The following is a 19,807-nucleotide window of genomic DNA, read 5'->3' as shown; positions in this document are numbered from 1 at the left end:
GCACAACATGCCAGCTGAGATCTAGCTAGTGTTGTGTATAGATTCATCATAACCTCCCTGTTCTTGTCTTCTTGGGCCCTATTTATGAAACCTGGAATCCTGTATGCTTTATCAATAGTTCTGTCTACCAGCCCTTCCACCTTTCATGACTATGTATGTTAGGACTGAGGTCTCTGTGTTCCTGAATATTCTTTAGAACTATTTTGTATTGCTCTGCTCTTTGTAAAAAGTACATTACCTCCAACGTTTCCATACTGACCTGCATTTGCCTTCAGTCTACCTGTTCCACCATCGTGCCCACGTCCTTTTGAAGTGCCACTCCATCTTCCTCACAGCTTACAATTCTCCCAAGCTTTGTGTCATCCACAAACAATCTACCCCTGTACATCAAGGTCTCAATTGTTTTTAAATATACATATGCATTTTTGTGTAAACAAAGGTACCAATACCTACCCCTGGGGAATTCCACTTTAAACCTACTTCTGGCCTGAAAAACACCCATTAATCATTGCTCTCTTTCCTTTTCCTCAGGCAATTTTCTGCATTTTTCTACTATCCTTTTATACTATGATTCATAACCTTGCTCCAATATGTTGTGTGGAGTTGTATCAATTGCCTTTTGGAAGTCCATGTGCCCTACATCATCAGCCTTCCGTTTAACAATCCGCCCTGCACTCTCGTATCCATACCGACTCTTGTAAATTAGTCCGCAGTTTTCCACATGAATGAGATCATCTCCCATTCTTCTAAACTCCAATGCATACAGACTCACCCTGTTCGCCCTTTCAGACTTAGACAACCCCTTCATCCCAGATATCGATCAAGTGAACCACCTTTAAACTGCTTCTAATTAAATTTGATCTTTTTATTAAGTAGGATCAAAACTACACAGTACTCCAAATGTGGTCTCTGAACACACTGTATAACTGTGCCAAGATTTCCCTACCAGATACTGCATCTCCCTTGTGATAAAAAAATCATTATTCCTTTTGACTTTTTAAATAATTTGCTAGACCCTCAGATTAACATGATGTGAATCATGTATCAGATCAGGAAACAAGATTCCTCATACCACAGAATTCAGCAGTCTGTCTCTATTTGAGTCATATTCTGCTGTTTAATTCTTCTCTCCAAAGTATATGAGCTCTCATTTTCCCACATTGTGTTGCATCTGGCAAATATTTTCTGACTTGGATTGAAAAATCAGCCAGGCTGTCCATTATTTAACAACAGTGGGAGAGTTAAACCAAAACATTCTAAGCTTATTAGCCTAATGTCATTGCAGGCAAGTTATTGGAATCTGTCTTTGGCGACAGAGTAACTGAACAGCATGAATTTATTGGAGAAGGATTTGTAAAGGGCAAGTCATGTCTAACATATAGTTGAATGTTTTGAGGATGTAACCAACATGGTAGATATAGGATAACAAAATGTGAGGCTGGATGAACACAGCAGGCCAAGCAGCATCTCAGGAGCTTTTGTGCTCCTGAGATGCTGCTTGGCCTGCTGTGTTCATCCAGCCTCACATTTTGTTATCTTGGAATCTCCAGCATCTGCAGTTCCCATTATCTATGGTAGATATAGGAGTGTTTTTAGATGTTTATATTGACTTCTAAAATCCAGCTTATAAGTTTCCACACAAGAGATTGTTGGCAAATAGAATTCACAAAATGTAGGAAGCAGCATTTTGATCTGGGCACTTTGATGTTGGAGATGGAGAATGGTGATAATGAACAAGCCCTACAATTGGCAGGAGGAGCCTGGTTGTGTCTCCAGAGATCCATTCTTGGACCTCAGTCTTTCACTATTCATACAAGCAAATTAGATAAAGAAGTGAGGAGCTGTGTGTCTGAGTTCACTGATGTTGCTAATGTGTCTTCTAAACTAGGCTAGAAAGTTACAGAAGGATATTGAGAGTTTAAGTTGGAGTCCCAGCCATGCCAGTTATATCTTTGTTGGATAACATGATGCCATCCAGTTTAGACCTAAGGAAAGAATATTTTTGAAATGGTAAAATGTTACAAGATGTGAACGAGGTGAGAGTTTCCACGTACAAGACCACTGAACAGGAACATTAAAAACAATTCAACAGGTAAATGGAATGATAGCTTTTATCTTAAGGAGAGGTGGAAGTTATACAGAGCTGGAATTAGACCATATTTGGGTCTGGGTAGTGTACTACAAAAAAGATATTCTGAACTTAGAGAGATGCCAGTGCAGATTCACTGGAATCAGTCAAAATATGCAGAGTTAAGTCATCTTCAAGAGCAGAAAACACGGGTGCAAGTAATTTCTAGTCTTCCAGACAGTACCAGTAGTGTTGGGCAGAATATAAATTGGAAAATTAAAGAAGCATGTAACAAGGGTCAATGGATAACCAAAGCTTTCCTAAAGACACAGTCAACTTGGTAACAGGAACAGGAAGGAGGCATTCTTTGCTGCATTGATGTTATTTTTATTTGAATAATAATAGAAACCATGTTCATCATTTAGAATTTCATATTGAGTTTGGGAATGTTGTGACAAAGTTCAAATCCAGGGTTTTACATTTATATAAAAACATTTACAGAGAAATGGTGGCAAATTGGCTATTAGATTCAAAAATTGGAATAAAAGGTATAGTGGTGAAGAAGCAAATATTTAAATGTATGATTCACAATTCTGAATGGACATGTGTTCTGTTGAGGAGTTAAATTTTCACTGGAAAAGTAGTCCTATCTGTAGCTTACTACAAAAGTTCAGGGTAGAATTAGACTAAAGGAAAAAGTTTCAATTTTACAAAAAATAGAGTAGTAAGCTTAAGAACTGGGAGGATGGTAAAATGTAAACTTGAGCAACAAATTGATAAAGAGAAAAAGAATAATTGATGCAGGCTAGCTATCAGATTACGTGAACTTTTCATGAGTGTACAGGAAGGGGAGAAATAAGCGAAGCAATGTGGTTCTTTGGAGAAAAAAGGCAAAAGTAGTAGTAATGTAGAATATGAAAATGGGAGTGAAGCTAAACCTATACTTTTGTCTCTAACTTAACAGTAGATGACATAAAGATCATACCATGGGGATACAAGGATCGAACGAAAGCCTTAAAATAACTAATTCAAAAGTCAACACTACAGATGTTGGAAATCTGAAATAAAAACATAGAATGATGGAATTACTTGGCAGGCCAGGCAGCATCCGTATAGAGAAAAGGTTGTGATGAAAGGTCACAGACCTGAAGTACTCATTTTGTTTCTTTCTCCACAGATGCTACCTGTCTTACTGAGTATTTACAACATTTTCTGTTTTTATTAAGGTAATACATGTTGATAAAGAGTGAGTTCTGGAGAATTTAATGAGAGTAAAAACTTGGAAGAACATTGGCAGTGCCTAATTCCAACAAAACAGAATCTAATCATTACTACATGATATTCAAGGGCATTGCTATAATTAAAACCTCCAATACTAACGTCCTGGGGTTTGCCATTGGTCAGAAAATAAATTGAGCCTTCCATATAAATGTAGTGATGATTGTGTGGGCAGCACGTTGATGCAGTGGTTAATAGAGATCCCTCAAAACCCAGGGGACCCAGGTTCAATTCCAGCCTTGTGTGGAGTTTGCACATTCTCCCTGTGTCTGCATGGGATTCCTCTGGATGCTCCAGTTTCCTCCCACAATCCAAAGATGTGCGGGATAGGTGGATTGGCCATGCTGAATTCCCCTACAGTGTTCACGGATGATGAGGCCAGAGGAATAGGGATGGGGAACTGATTGAGGATGCTCTGAGGATCAGTGCAGACTCAGTGTGCCAAACGGCCTCTTTCCACACTGTAGAAATTTTGCGATTCTAAGATCAAGTTGCTAAGCTAGAAATTCTTCAGACAGTAAGTTGCTTTTTGACTCTGCAAAGCCTGTTCACCATCTGCAAAGAATAAGCCAGGAATATGATGGATTTTACTTGCATTTTCTTGGATGAGTACAGGTCCAACAATGCTCAAGAAGCTACAAACTGCCCAGGGCCAGCAGCCTTCTTGACTGACATCCCAGCTATCACCTTCAGCATTCACTCATTTTACTAATGGCGTACAATGGTGGAAGTGTATGCCATCTACAAGATGCTCTGGAGTAATTCACTAAGGCTTCTTCAGTGATGTCCATATCCCTTGGAAAAAGGAGAAAACAAGCCGGAGCTAATGGCCTGCATCAGTGGTTGTGGAGATTATAGACACTTTGGTTTTAATCTTCAATCTTCTTTCAATCTTCCAGAATGCACTATATAACATAACAATTCCCCTCAATGAGAAGATAATAAATGTAACCATCTGATAAAGAATTTTGGGAGAGAGAGAGAAAAGGCAGTTAGTATGTTCTGATTTGCCTTTGGATTGTAAAAGTCTTTCACTTTTTACTAAAGATTTCCATGGAGAGGAATGCTCAAGAGTTTTAACTTATTTTTACGGCCCTGCATTTGTAGGGCCCTCTTGTGTCCTGGTGGTAGTGCCCCTACCCCTGGACTAGGAGGCCCAGGCTCCAGTCTCACTTTTTCCACAGGCGTGATCTATGAAAAGATTGTTTCAAAAAGAGTCGAATAAAAAAAAACAATTATTGATAACTCAGCCTGACATGAATGGTAAGGTCTTGGACTTTATTATATTGGATCTTGTAATAGGAACAAACAATCGGTAAATGATATGGGTAATTAGCAAGTTTTATGAAAGGCAAACTATGTATGGCAAATCAATGCAACAAGCCGGGAGCATGGGGCGTCCAGCTGCATCTAGATTTTCAGAAGGCATTGAATAAATTCCACACAAAAGCTTATTACATAGGTTCAGGCATCAGAAATTGGACATAATAAATATGTAGGTTTAATAAGAGGACAGGAAAAGATTTTTTCAAGGTAACAAAATATAATTATAGGAGTGCTGTAGGCTGCACTGGTTGTCCTTGGGTGAGCTGTAATTTCAATCACTGCCTTTGTTAAAGAAATGCAGTGTAATACATCCATGTATGCTGAAATGTAAATTGAGAGATCTGAACTGGTCAGGTGATTAGGCAAAGAGGTGGCAAAGTGTGTATAAAGTGGTGAAATGTGAGAACATACAGTTTAGTAAGAAAAACAAAAAAAAATTAAAATGTGAGAGCTATACTCGTAAGGATTTCAGCTCTGCCTTCTTGCATCGTGTTCAGTAAGCTAATGTTAAGCTAGTTAATAAGGTAAGGTTCATTCTAAACTTTCTCTATTGAACATAAGTTTGTTATTAATTTGTTATTATTACTTGAAGTGAGCTTTCTGCTTTAGTATTGAGTGGGTGTTCAGATAAGTGGGGTATGGATGCTAGGGCAGTTGCTTGCTCCTCCTGCAAAATGTGGCAGTTGGGAGATGTGGCACACGTCTCCGCTGGCTACATCTGCGGGAAGTGCACCCAGCTACAGCTCCTTGAAAACCGTGTTAGGGAAATGGAGCTGGAGCTGGATGAACTACGGATCATTCGGGAGGCAGAGGGGGTAATTGAGAGGAGTTATCGGGAGTTGGTCACTCCTAAGGCTCAGGACGAGGATAGATGGGTTACAGTTAGGGGGAGGAAAGGGGACAGACAGACAGTGCAGAGATCCCCTGTGGGCATTCCCGTCAGCAATAAGTATACCGTTTTGGATACTGCTGGGGGGGTTGACCTACCAGAGGAAAGCCATAGTAGTCAGTTCTCTGGCACTGAGCCTGACACTGTGGCAAAGAAGGGAAGGGGGCAGAATAGAAAAGTACTCGTGGTAGGGGACTCGATAGTTAGGGGAATCGACAGGAGATTTTGTGGGCAAGATCGGGATTCCCGGAAGGTATGTTGCCTCCCTGGTGCCAGGGTCCGGGACGTCTCCGATCGGGTGTATAAAGTTCTGAAAGGGGAGGGTGAACAGCCAGAAATCGTGTTACATATTGGCACAAATGATATAGCCAGAAATAGGTTTGAGGATATAAAAAGTGATTTCAGGGAGTTAGGATGGAAGCTGCAGAGCAGGACGAACAGAGTAGTGTTCTCTGGTTTACTACCGGTGCCACGAGATAGCGAGGTGAGGAACAGGGAGCGGGCGCAGCTGAACACGTGGCTACGCAGCTGGTGTAGGAGGGAGGGTTTCAGATATGTTGATAATTGGGATGCCTTCTGGGGAAGATGGGACCTGTACAAGAAGGACGGGTTGCATCTGAACTGGAAGGGGACCAATGTCCTGGGTGGAAGGTTTGCTCGAGTAGTTCGAGAGGGTTTAAACTAGTATGGCAGGGGGGTGGGAACCTGAGCTGTATACCAGAGGTGAGCGTTGATGCAGGTGAGGCAGTAGCAAGAGGTAGACCAGCTAGTGGGAAGGATTTTCCTGGGAAGGAACCAAGGGATCGGTTAAAGTGTGTTTGCTTTAATGCAAGGAGTATCAGGAATAAAAGTGATGAACTTAGAGCATGGATCAGTACCTGGTGCTATGATGTTGTGGCCATAACAGAGACATGGGTTTCTCATGGGCTGGAATGGTTGCTGGATATTCCAGGGTTTAGAACATTTAAAAAGAATAGGGAGGGGGCAAAAAGAGGAGGGGGTGTAGCACTACTAATCAGAGAGGGTATCACAGCTACAGAAGCTTCCATTGTCGAGGAAGATCTGCCTACTGAGTCAGTATGGGTGGAAATTAGGAACAGCAAGGGAGTAGTCACCTCGTTAGGGGTTTACTACAGGCCCCCCAATAGCAGCAGGGAGATTGTAGAAAGCATAGGTCGACAGATTTTGGAAAAGTGTGGACGCAGTAGGGTTGTTGTAATGGGTGACTTTAACTTTCCTAATATTGATTGGAACCTCCTTCGAGCAGAAGATTTGAATGGAGCTGTTTTTGTAAGGTGTGTTCAGGAGGGTTTCCTAACGCAGTACGTTGACAGGCCGACGAGGGGAGAGGCCATTCTAGACTTGGTGCTCGGAAACGAGCCGGGGCAGGTATCAGATCTTGTGGTGGGAGAGCATTTTGGTGATAGTGACCATAAAACTCTCTCATTCTACATAGCTATGGAGAAGGAGAGGATTAGGCAGAATGGGAGGATATTTAATTGGGGAAGAGGAAACTATGATGCGATTAGACACGAGTTAGGAAGCATGGACTGGGAGCAGTTGTTCCATGGTAAGGGAACTATAGACATGTGGAGATGGTTTAAGGAACAGTTGTTGGGAGTGATGAGTAAATATGTCCCTCTGAGACAGGCAAGACGGGGTAAGATAAAGGAACCTTGGATGACGAGAGCGGTGGAGCTTCTAGTGAAAAGGAAGAAGGTAGCTTACATAAGGTGGAGGAAGCTAGGGTCAAGTTCAGCTAGAGAGGATTACATGCAGGCAAGGAAGGAGCTCAAAAATGGTCTGAGGAGAGCCAGGAGGGGGCACGAGAAAGGCTTGGCAGAAGGAATCCGGGAAAACACAAAGGCATTTTACACTTACGTGAGGAATAAGAGAATGGTCAAAGAAAGAGTAAGGCCGATCAGGGATAGCATAGGGAACTTGTGTGTGGAGCCTGAGGAGGTAGGGGAAGCCCTAAATGAGTTTTTTGCTTCTGTCTTTACGAAAGAAACGACCTGTGTAGTGAATGAAACCTTTGAAGAGCAGGTGTGCATGCTGGAATGGATAGAGATAGAGGAAGCTGATGTACTGAAAATTTTGTCAAACATTAAGATTGACAAGTCGCCAGGCCCGGATCAGATTTGTCCTCGGCTGCTTTGGGAAGCGAGAAATGCAATTGCTTCGCCACTTGCGAAGATCTTTGCATCCTCGCTCTCCACTGGAGTCGTACCTGAGGACTGGAGAGAGGCAAATGTAATTCCTCTCTTCAAGAAAGGAAATAGGGAAATCCCCGGCAATTATAGACCGGTAAGTCTCACGTCTGTCGTCTGCAAGGTGTTAGAAAGGATTCTGAGGGATAAGATTTATGACCATCTGGAAGAGCATGGCTTGATCAAATACAGTCAACACGGCTTTGTGAGGGGTAGGTCATGCCTTACAAACCTTATCGAGTTTTTTGAGGATGTGACTAGTAAGGTTGATGAGGGTCAAGCTGTGGATGTGGTGTATATGGACTTCAGTAAGGCATTTGATAAGGTTCCCCATGGAAGGCTCATTCAGAAGGTCAGGAGGAATGGGATACAGGGGAACTTAGCTGCTTGGATACAGAATTGGCTGGCCAACAGAAGACAGCGAGTGGTAGTAGAAGGAAAATATTCTGCCTGGAAGTCAGTGGTGAGTGGGGTTCCACAGGGCTCTGTCCTTGGGCCTCTACTGTTTGTAATTTTTATTAATGACTTGGACGAGGGAATTGAAGGATGGGTCAGCAAGTTTGCAGACGACACAAAGGTCGGAGGTGTCGTTGACCGTGTAGAGGGCTGTTGTAGGCTGCAGCGGGACATTGACAGGATGCAGAGATGGGCTGAGAGGTGGCAGATGGAGTTCAACCTGGATAAATGCGAGGTGATGCATTTTGGAAGGTCGAATTTGAAAGCTGAGTACAGGATTAAGGATAGGATTCTTGGCAGCGTGGAGGAACAGAGGGATCTTGGTGTGCAGATACATAGATCCCTTAAAATGGCCACCCAAGTGGACAGGGTTGTTAAGAAAGCATATGGTGTTTTGGCTTTCATTAACAGGGGGATTGAGTTTAAGAGTCGTGAGATCTTGTTGCAGCTCTATAAAACTTTGGTTAGACCGCACTTGGAATACTGCGTCCAGTTCTGGGCGCCCTATTATAGGAAAGATGTGGATGCTTTGGAGAGGGTTCAGAGGAGGTTTACGAGGATGCTGCCTGGACTGGAGGGCTTATCTTATGAAGAGAGGTTGACTGAGCTCGGTCTCTTTTCATTGGAGAAAAGGAGGAGGAGAGGGGACCTAATTGAGGTATACAAGATAATGAGAGGCATAGATAGAGTCGATAGCCAGAGACTATTTCCCAGGGCAGAAATGGCTAGCACGAGGGGTCATAGTTTTAAGCTGGTTGGTGGAAAGTATAGAGGGGATGTCAGAGGCAGGTTCTTTACGCAGAGAGTTGTGAGAGCATGGAATGCGTTGCCAGCAGCAGTTGTGGAAGCAAGGTCATTGGGGTCATTTAAGAGACTGCTGGACATGCATATGGTCACAGAAATTTGAGGGTGCATCCATGAGGATCAATGGTCGGCACAACATTGTGGGCTGAAGGGCCTGTTCTGTGCTGTACTGTTCTATGTTCTATGTTCTATGTAACTGGCTGTCTGAGACCAGCTGTCAACCAGCATTATTTAAAATCAGAAAATTGCAATGAAATACTGTTATTCTTCCCTTTTCAGTTCTGTTGGCATGTTGAATTCCTGTATTTACATGTTGAGTGCTGTTGACATTGAGATGGGATCGAAAATTATTTATTATGTGTCATTACAAGGGAACTGATTTAATAACAGTGATGCCCAGTTGTATAGTCAGCATGCTTTAATGTTTGTTTCTATACATACCTAATATGGTCAGGCTCAATAATACCTCTTGAATTGCCTACCCTAAATGAATCCTAGAACATAGAACGCCACAGGACAGTACAGGCGCCCTTCGGTATTGTGCCTAACTTTTACCCTTATGCTAAGGCCTATCTAACCTCCACCTCTACCTGATACTGTCATCCATATGATAGTCACTTAAATTCTAATAGCCACGTAAATTCCCCTAATGAGGCGGTCTCCACTACTCTCTCTGGCATTGCATTCCACGCCCCAACAGCTCTCTGAGTAAGGAAGCTACCTCTGACGTGTCTCCTACATCTACCTCCATTCACTTTAAAACTATTCCCCCTCAGAATAGCTACCTCCACCCTATGAAAAAGTCTCTGGCTGTCTGCTGTATCTATACCTCGGATCATTTTGTACATCTCTATCAAGTCACCTCTCATCCTTCGTTGTTCTCAAGAGAAAAGCCCTAGCTCTCTCAATCTTTCCTCCTAAGACATTCCTTCCATTCCAGGCAATGTCCTGGTAAATCTCCTCTGCACTTTTTCCATTGCTTCCACATCTTTCCTGTATTGAGGTGACCAGAACCGGACACAATACTTCAAATGTGACTAAACCAGGGTTTTGTATAGCTGGAGCATAACTTCATGGCTCTTGAACTCAATCCCTCTATTAATGAAAGATAACACACCATACACCTTCTTAACAACTCTATCCACCTGGGTGGCAGCTTTCAGGGAACGGTGGACATGAACCCCAAGATCCCTCTGCTCCTCCACATTGCCAAGAATCTTTCCATTAAAAACCAAAAGAACTGTGGATGCTGTAAATCAGGAACAAAAGCAAAGTTGCTGGAAAAGCTTAGCAGGTCTGGCAGCATCTGTGGAGGAGAAAGCAGAATTAACGTTTTGGATCTGGTGACCCTTCCTCAGAACTGAATCTTTCTGTAAACTCTCCATTCTGCTTTCAAATTTGTCCTTCCAGAATGAATTGCTTCACATTTTTCAGGGTTAAACTCTATCTGCCACTTCTCAGCCCAGCTCTGCATCCTATTAATGTCCCTTTGTAACCTGGAACAGCCCTCTGTACTACCCACAAGTTGACCCAACTTCGTATCATCTATGAACTTGCTAATCCTCCCTTCCACTCCTTCATCCGAATCATTTACAAAAATCACAAATAGAACAAATTCAACTGATCTAAATTAAAATAAATAATGAATGATAAAAACAAAATCAAATTGAATGAATGATCTCCTCATCAAAGCTTGCATTTCCAGATACTGGACAGTTTCCCTGACTCCCATTGATTCCAGTTTTACTTGGGCTCCTTGCTGCTACATTTGGTCAAGTACTGTCATTGTCACCTCACCTTTGGAATTCAATGCTTTTGTTCATGTGTGGACCAAGTTTATCACGTGTTCAGGAGCATTAGTCAACAGGTTATTACTTTGCAAGTGCTGCTTGATAGCAGTGTTAATGATCAAGAGTAGGTAGGCTGGTAGTTGGCTAGGTTGGGTGTGTCCATTTTTATGTGTATGGCACCTGCCTGGACAATTTTCCACATTATGAATATGCAAGTGTTGTATCTGTGGTGGAAGAGGTTGCATAGGCACAAGACTTCACACTGTTTCTGGAGTGTTGTCAGCGCCAATAACTTCTACAGAATCTACTGTCTTCAGATTTTTTTTTGGATGATTCAAACTGTTTGAAGACTGTCATCTGTAATTTCGAGTACCTCTGGAAGAGACCAAGATATGTCATCCACTGGCATTTTAGTGATGGTTGTTGAAACTTCTTCGTCTTGATTTATAAACTGTGCTGGATTTTCCTGTTATTGAGGATCAGGATATTTGTGGTGAGTTACTTCCATGGATACTGTCGTGGACAAATGCATCTGCACCAGCCAGATTGGTGGGGATGAGGTCAATTATGTTTTTCCTGCTTGTGGTTTCCCACACCACCACCTGCGGATCGAGTCTAGCAGCACTGTCCTTCGGGACTTGACCAGCTTGAGCAGTAATGGTGTTGCTGAGCAATGCTTAGTGATGGACACTGAGGACCCAGAATACATTGTGCCCTTGCCACCTTTAATGCTTCCTCCAAATGATGTCAGCATGGAGAAGAATTGATTCATCCACCAAATATATGTGGTAGTCAGCAGGATATATCCTTGGCCATGTTTGACCTGATGCCTTGAGATTTCATTGTGTCAGGAATCAATATTGAGGACTCTTCGGGAAACTCCCTCCCAACTGTACATCTATGGGCCACCACTTGTGTGCATCTGTCCTGCCAGTGCAACAGAACACATCCAGGAAGAGTGATGATGGTATCTTGAACATGGTATGGTTTGATTCTTTGTGTATGAGTATGTCTTGATCATGCAGTTGCTTGACTAGTTTGTGAGACAGCGCCTCCAATTTGGGCTCAGAAGGAGACCTTTGCAGGATTAATAGGACCAGGTTTGTTGATGTTGTTTCCAGTGCCTAGATCATTGTCTGGTGGTCATCCAATGTCATCCTTTAGACTTTTCAGCAGTTTTGATATAATGGAGTGATCCTCTAGGGCATTCGAATAGCAGTGAATAGTTACCACATTGCTGTGAGTCTGGAGTCAGATGTAGACCAGACTGAGTAAGGAAGGCAGATTCCCTTGTCTAAACCACATTTGTGAACCGTAAGGGGTTTTTATGACGCTTGACAAAGTGTAACAATGGTTGCCATTAGACTAGATTTTTAATTCTAGATTTTCTGTTAAATTCCAATTTCATCATCTGCCATTAGTGGGATTTGAACTCATTTCCATTCCCAAATTCATGGGAATACCACTGTTATCTTAGGTCTCTCGATTCCCCTACCCTAGCCCATCCCTTGACTGTAGGATAAAGTGATCGATCAGGATAGTGGGGAAAGCACACCTGCTGTTCAAAGTAGTGTGAACAGATGTTTTTGTCTGCCTGAGCAGGCAAGTGAGGTCTCCGTTTTAAAGTAACAGTGGAAAGATGCAATCTCTGACAGTGCAGAACTTCGTCACTACTTGGAGCACCAATTTTTTTTTTATGTTGTACGGATCTTGAGTCACAGGCAAGTACGTGACCAACCGAATCATAGCTAATACTCGCCATGTGGGCTTAGATAATTTTAAAAAAGCCATCCTTAATTTGCATGGAATGACTCACCTCTGTGTTAGGTAGGATTCTGACCCAGAGATTGGAACATAGCACTGTACTGCAAAAACCCTAACCATTGTTACAGGGATTGTGTGATTTATTTTTAGTGGAGAAATGCTCTTGACATTTTAGAGGCTTTATTGACTGCCACATTCAAGGCAACTTTGTTCTTCATTGGGTATCGTTATTGCCTCATTCATCCTGCTATCTAATAGCTTGAAGAGGACAGTGCATGGATGTGTTCCTGTTGAGATGAACGTGCAATGCAGTTTTTAACTCATGGGTGGATCCTTATTGCTGATTTTTATATTGCTTTATCTGCATTTAAGTTCTTGAACTTAATTGATATTTCCTCGAGCAATTAGTTGTTATTTCTAAGCAAAAAGTCTTGTTCTTGAGCGCTTTTCCTCTGACTTGCAGTGCGTATTGTGCCTCTTGCTGCAGAGGTCCTGTAGCATTAGCAGCCTGTCCTTCAGTTTAGTTACTGTTGACTGCTTCCATGTGCACTTGTACTTGTTCTGCACTGGAAACCCGCTTCTCTACCACTCACCCCCCCACCGCTGATACGGTGGCAGCAAAGTGCATCATCTACAAGATGCACTGCAGTAATTCACCAACACTCCTCTGACAGCACCTTTCAGACCTGTCATCACAATCACTTAGAAGGACAAGGGCAGCAGATGTGTACAAACACCATTAATGCAAGGCCCATTCCATGGCATTCAGCCTCCTGACTTGGAACTATGTTACCATTCTGTCATTTGGTCAAAACCCTGAAATTCACCCTCACCCCCACACACCCAGTCATGCTGTGTGTATCCCCACACTTCAAGGTCTGCAGCGGTTCAAGAAGTCAGCTCACCATCACTTTCTTCAACAGTTAGAGATGATCAAAACCTACTGTCCTAACCAGTGAACCCCACATCCTATTAGCAAAAAAAACTTCAAAAAAACCCTTTTTTATTGAAGTTAGTAGATGACCGTGTTGCACCTCAGTATTTGTACTGATTGTTCCACGGATTTTAGTTTTATTGATTATAGTGGTCCTCTCTATTAGTATTGTAGTGATTTGAGGTTATGAGCTGGTGTTCATCTCTACAATGGATACAGTGGAGCTGCAGTTTCCATTTTAGAATTCATCTGTATATCAGACTAGTACACTCTGGTTACTATGCAATAATAACCACATTTTAGATTAATGATTGTATGAAATAACATGAGCATTCTAGGAGTAATTTTATGAGGCTAGAACACTAAGTAGGTAATATATAGGACCAGTTCAGATACCTTCAATCAAACTGGCAAGACTTCACTCTGGGAGAGGATCCTGTAAAATTATCTCTAAGTGTAGTTCGTCTAAGTGGATTTTCCGGTGCTTTCCAAGCAATTTGATGTACTAAATTGTTTTAAGTCAGGGGCATAGGTTTAAAGTGAGAGGGCAAAAATTTAAAGGAGATGTACAAGGCAATTTTTTTAATGCAGAGGGTAACAGGTACGGGGTGTGCTGTCATAGGAGGTGGTAGAAGCAGATATAATAGCAACATTTAAGAGGCATCTGAACAGACAAATGACCAGACAGAATAGAGGGATACAGACCACGTACAGGCTGATGAAATTCATTTAGTGTGGCGTCATGGTGGACCAAAGGGGCTATTCTATACAGTACTATTCTATGTTCTACATTTTATTTCTTTTTCAACAGGTGATATTTTTAGCTGCAATGCAGTTGATAATCCCAAGCCCCGATCTGAGCTTGCCATGCTTCGCCAGTATGGCCCTGATGTGCCTGAGTCAGTTCTTCAAAAGCTTGTGTCTGCCTTTGGCGAGTTGAGAAATATGGCTGATCAAGGAATAATAACCTACCCTTATTCAACAAGGGAGGTTGTTAACATTGTAAAACATCTCCAGGTATGTGATCTCAGGTGAATACCAGTTTAACGCTGTTAAGAACCTGTCTGGGTTTTAAGCATTCTTTATAATTAAATAAACCAGAAACTTTTTACAAATTCTGAGAGCTTTAGTCATTGCCTGCTAATACCATTGTTCTTCAATTGTCCTTGAATGCAAAAAGCTGAGCTGGTACTCCAATACAGTACTGAAGGAGAGCTACACAGTCACAGGTGCCAATTTTCAAATAAAATGTTAACTTGAGGTGCCAACTGTCCTCTCAAATGGATAAGAGACCCATGGTTTTATTTCAAAGAAATGCAGGGTTGTGAACCCTCAAATAATTTTTCCCCTGAGAGGAGAAAGTTTTCATCAGAAAGTAGTAAAGCAGAGTCACAGAGCATGGAAACAGACCCTTAGGTTCCAAATAGTCCATGTCAACCATAATCCCAGTCTAAGCCAGCCTATTTATCTGCACTTGGCCGATATCCCTCCAAACATTTATAATTCATGTACTTACCAAAATGCCTTTTAAAATTTGTCAATGTACCCACATCCACCACTTCCTCTGGAAGTTCATTCCAAACATGAACCACTCTTCGTAGTAAAAAAAAATTGCCCCCATTTCTTTTTTTAAATCTTTCTCTTCTCACCTTCAAAATATCCCCCATAGTCTTGAAATCCCCCATCCTATGGAAAAGGCACCTGCTATTCACTTTATCTATACCACTTATTAATTTATAATACCTCTAAGGTCAACTCTCAACCTTCTACACAAGTAAACCTGTGGAAAAGTCACAAAGTGGTTGAAGACAAGTTTCAAGGAAGAGTTAAATAATCATTCTTAGGAGTAAAGGAACCAAAAGACATGGAGAAAGTGGATACTGAACTAGATGATCAGCCATGATCATACAGAATGGTGGAGCATGGTCAAAGGGACAAATGGCCTGCCCCTACTTCTTATTGTTATGTTTCTGTGTTCTAACATTTATCCCTCCATTAGCCTCGTGCACTCAAATTGTCTGGTAATTGTCATATTGCTGTTTGTGGTACATCATTTACTACTACATTTCCTACTTTAAAATAGTAATTACAATGGAATTTGCTACAAGCTGCTTTAAAATGTTTGCTGTATGTGAAAAACACTGCATAAATGCATGGCTTCCCTTCTATGGACTTCCCTTTACTCCCTCCTCTAGCCCTCCCTGCATCATCTTCCCTGCCTCCTTCAGCCTCCTTCCTTTCCCCTCACCTCATGTGCTCCATCACCTCCATTCTTTCCCCAACTCTTCTGTCCCCGTTCCTCCTTTTCTCTCTCTCCCCTCCTTCCTCTATCCCCTGTCAGTTCTTCCCTCTCCTTTTCTGACTTGCTGTCTTCGTTCCCTCCACAAATATCAATGGTATATATTTTGCCTTTTATCTAGCTGCATGCTAGAATATTCCCAAACATGATTGACAAGTTTGTGACCAACACCTGCTTTAATTTCATAGTTTTGTTTATTCTAATTGACTTGTGCTTCTTGTTCCTCAGTTGAATGTGTGTTAGTATTCTAGGTTTACCTTATCAGTATCAGACCAACAAGGTAAGGAGGCTAAAGACTGGGATTAATTGAGAATCTAGCAAAGGAGAACTAAAAAGATATTAGAGGCAGAGAAAATAAACAGAATAAATAAGCAGAAAATAACAGAGAAAGTAGTGAGGAATATGAAAACTGACAATAAGAGTCTTTTTAAATACATGAAAAAGAAAAGCAAGGTCAAAGTGAAGATAGACCCTTTAAAAATGAATCTGGGCAGATTTTGGAAATATGGAAATGACAGAGAATTAAACAGATATTTTGCATCAGTGTTTACAGTGGAAGATTCTTTGAACATTCCGTTAATGCTAACGACTGTGGGGGAGGAACTAAGTACCATTACCATCACTATAGAAGTAGTATTAGACAGACTAATGGTGCTAAAGGCAAAGAAGTCCCCTGCTCCTGATGATTCCAAAAGAGGTAGCTACGAAGATGGTGGATACATTGTGTAGAAGTTTCCAAAAGTTGTGTGATTCTGCAGAAATACCAAAGAGTTGGAAAACTGCTAATGCAATATCCCTATTTAAAAAGGGAGAGGAGCAAAAAGCAGCTAATTACAGTTTGATTAACCTAACATCGATTGTTGGGAAATCATTGGAATCAATTATTGAGGATCTAGGTGTATAGGTCTGCAGTTCCCTGAAAGTGGTACCAGAAGTCAAGATGGTGGCCGAGAAGATGTATGGCATGTGTGCCTTCATCGCTTGGGACATAGAGTATAAAAGCTGTTGAGTCATGTTGCAGCTGTGTAGAATTTCAGTTAAGCCACATCTGGAATATTGTGAACAGTTCTAGTCACTACACTACCAGAAGGATGTGGAAGCTGTGGAGAGGGCTCAGAAATGGCTTACCAGGATGTTGCCTAGTCTGGAGGGTAATAGCTATGAAAAAAGATTGGACAAACTTGATTTGCTTTCACTTGAATGTCATAAGCTGAGCGGTAACCCAATAAAAGTTTATCAAAATTATAAGAAGTATGGATAGAAGAGTCTTTTTCCCCAGGGTAGAAATGTCAATTTTTAGGAGACGTAGGTTTAAGATAAAGAGAAGTTTAAGTTTAACGGAAATGTGAGAGGCAAGTTTTTTTCCACAAAAGATGATAAATGCGTGGAATCTGCTGTGAAAGAAGGTGAGAAAAACAGATACAACAGCAGCATTTAAGAGGCATCTTGACAGAATAATGAATAGATGGGGATAGAGGGATATGGACCACATAGAGGCAGAAGCTTTTTACCTTAGTAAGGCATCATGTGTTGGCATTGACTTGTTGGGCCAAAGAACCTGCTCTTGTGCTGTACTGTACTTATTACAGAAGCTTTAAACAAGGTACATCACAAAGGGTTAAGTCATAAAATAAGAGCCCATGATAATGAAAGTTGTGTATTGATATGGATAGACAATTGGTTCATAGACAGGAAACAGTGAGTGGAGATAAGGGTTTATTTTTAAGATTGATGAATCATGAGGTTTCACAGGGATCATTGCTGGGTCTGCAAATGTTGGCAGTATTTGGATGGAGGAAATGACTGGACTGTAGCCAGATTTGCAGACAGCACAAAAATAGGTGGAAAGGAAGATTGCGGAAGGGATACAAACAGTTTACAGAGAGATATTGATAGGCTAAGTAAGTGGGCAAAAAGCTGACAGACAGATTATGATGCGGGAAATTGTGAAGTTGTTCATTTTGGAATACAAAATAAGAGACTAGAATATTATTTAAATGCAAAATAACTGTAGAAAGCTGTAACATTAAGGGACATGGAGGCACTTGTACATTAAACACTGACAGCTGGCACCCAGGAACAGCAGGTAATTGGGAAAAATTATGGAATGTTGGCTATTATTTCAAGGGTTAAGGGAGAAAGGGCAGCAAAGTGGACAAGAAGCACGTTGGATCAGCCATGATCCTATTGAATGGCAGAGTAAGCTCAAGGGGCCGAACAGCCTAATCCTGTTCCTATTTCTTATGATCTTATAGCTTAATACAGTTCACTGAGCCAGCTTTTAAGTACAATCAGGTATTCAAATGACTCCTCTTTATTAACATTTATCCCATCTGGTGTCTCAACAACTCCTCCTTCGCTATGGCTTTGACACTACTTTTTCCTTGGCAAAACAACTCATTTAGTGATAAAGTCATTGAGATTTACAGCATTGAAATAGGCTCTTCAGCCCAACTTGTCTATGCTACCCAGTTTTCACAATTATTTTTATTTCTATCAAAGATTTTAGATTCCCTTTTGTGCTCTCTACCAAACTTATCTCATATTGTCTCCTTGCTTCTGTTATTATTTTCTCCCTTTCCCATCTGAACTTATGACTTTCAGCCTACTTCTTGGTTGTATTATCCCTGACATCTGTCATAAATACCCTCTTTCTGAACCATTTTACTCTCTGTATCGCTCTCTCTCTATTGTGTTAACCAGAGAGTTCTGGATTTAGTTTTTCCACCTTTCCTCCTTGTGGAAATGTATCTCAGTTGAACCCAAACTGTCTCCTGTTTCAAGGCAATTCATTATTCAGTTCCATAATGGTTATTGCCCACAGTCTGTGATTCCAGTTTCCCGGGGCCAGATTTGCCCTCGTCCTATTAAACATTGGCTATCCCGGAATGAATTGTTTTATGTTCTGGATTGGTCATTGTCTTTTTCCATAACATGGTGCCGTGATTATTGTCCCCTACATGTTCCCCTGTAGACATACCATCCACTTGAGCCACCTTCTTCTATTTTTTAATTCATTAATGGGATGAAGGCATCGCTGGCTAGGCAGCATCCATTGACCATCCCTAATTGCCCAGAGGGCAGTTCAGAGTCAATCATGTTGCTGTGGGTCTGGAGTGACATGTAGACCAGATGAAGTGGTAAACCAGGTGGGTTTTTCCTGACAGTTGAAAATGGATTCATGGTCATCATTAGATTCATAATTCCAGACGATTGTATTGAATTCAAATTCCACCATCTGCCATGGCGGGATTCAAACCCGGACCCCCAGAATGTGATCTGGGTCTCTGGATTAACAGTCCAGTGATAATGCCACTAGGCTATCGCCTTCCTCAGAAGCAGGTCCACCAATGCCTCTTTTCTCATTGGGGTGGAAGCACTAGTGTAGAAAATTATCCTGAACACACTCCAGAAACCACCCTCCACAACCCAGCTGTCATATCTTTTCCACAATTTGTATCCCAGTCTCTATTCAGATAATTAAAGTCGACAATGTAGGTAAACACCAAAGTCTTTGCATCTTTCTGTAATTTGTTTGTAAACTACTCCTTCTATAATTTCCTCGCCACCTTTTGGGATTGTGTGGAATACACCCAGAAGTGTGATGGCACTTCTCTTGCTTCTTAGCTCCCACTAAGTAGATTCTGTCAATGACCCCTCTGGAAAGTTTTTCCCTCTGGCACTGTATTATGCTGTTTAATCAATGTGCAATTGATTGAGAAGGTGACCAAACAAGTAGATGAGAGTAAACCGTTTGATGTGGTGTATATGGATTTCAGCAAGGCATTCGATAAGGTTCCCCACAGTAGTCTATTGTACAAAATGCGGAGGAATGGGATTATGGGAGATATAGCAGTTTGGATCAGAAATTGGCCTGCTGAAAGAAGACAGAGGGTGGTGGTTGATGGGAAATGCTCATACTGGAGACCAGTTACTAGTGGTGCACCGCAAGGGTCGGTGTTGGGTCCACTGCTGTTTGTCATTTTTAT

General features: G+C 41.6%; 1 protein-coding gene and 1 non-coding gene across 3 annotated transcripts in view; both read left to right on the top strand.

The window, feature by feature from the left end:
• The window catches only part of vwa8 (von Willebrand factor A domain containing 8), a 354,489-nt gene that overhangs the window by 191,485 nt on the left and 143,197 nt on the right, over positions 1–19,807 (top strand). For both annotated transcript variants that reach the window (XM_059650499.1, XM_059650498.1), the window contains one exon: positions 14,331–14,536. In XM_059650499.1, the coding sequence (XP_059506482.1) occupies positions 14,331–14,536 (206 nt within the window). The remainder of the gene's footprint in view (positions 1–14,330; positions 14,537–19,807) is intronic.
• LOC125457364 (U5 spliceosomal RNA) lies at positions 4,344–4,456 on the top strand. The gene has a single exon (XR_007248605.1). It is a non-coding gene; the product is annotated as a U5 spliceosomal RNA (small nuclear RNA).

The sequence above is a fragment of the Stegostoma tigrinum genome, chromosome 12 (assembly GCF_030684315.1).
Source record: "Stegostoma tigrinum isolate sSteTig4 chromosome 12, sSteTig4.hap1, whole genome shotgun sequence".
NCBI lineage: Eukaryota > Metazoa > Chordata > Chondrichthyes > Orectolobiformes > Stegostomatidae > Stegostoma > Stegostoma tigrinum.
This window is presented reverse-complemented; position numbering and strand designations above follow the sequence as displayed.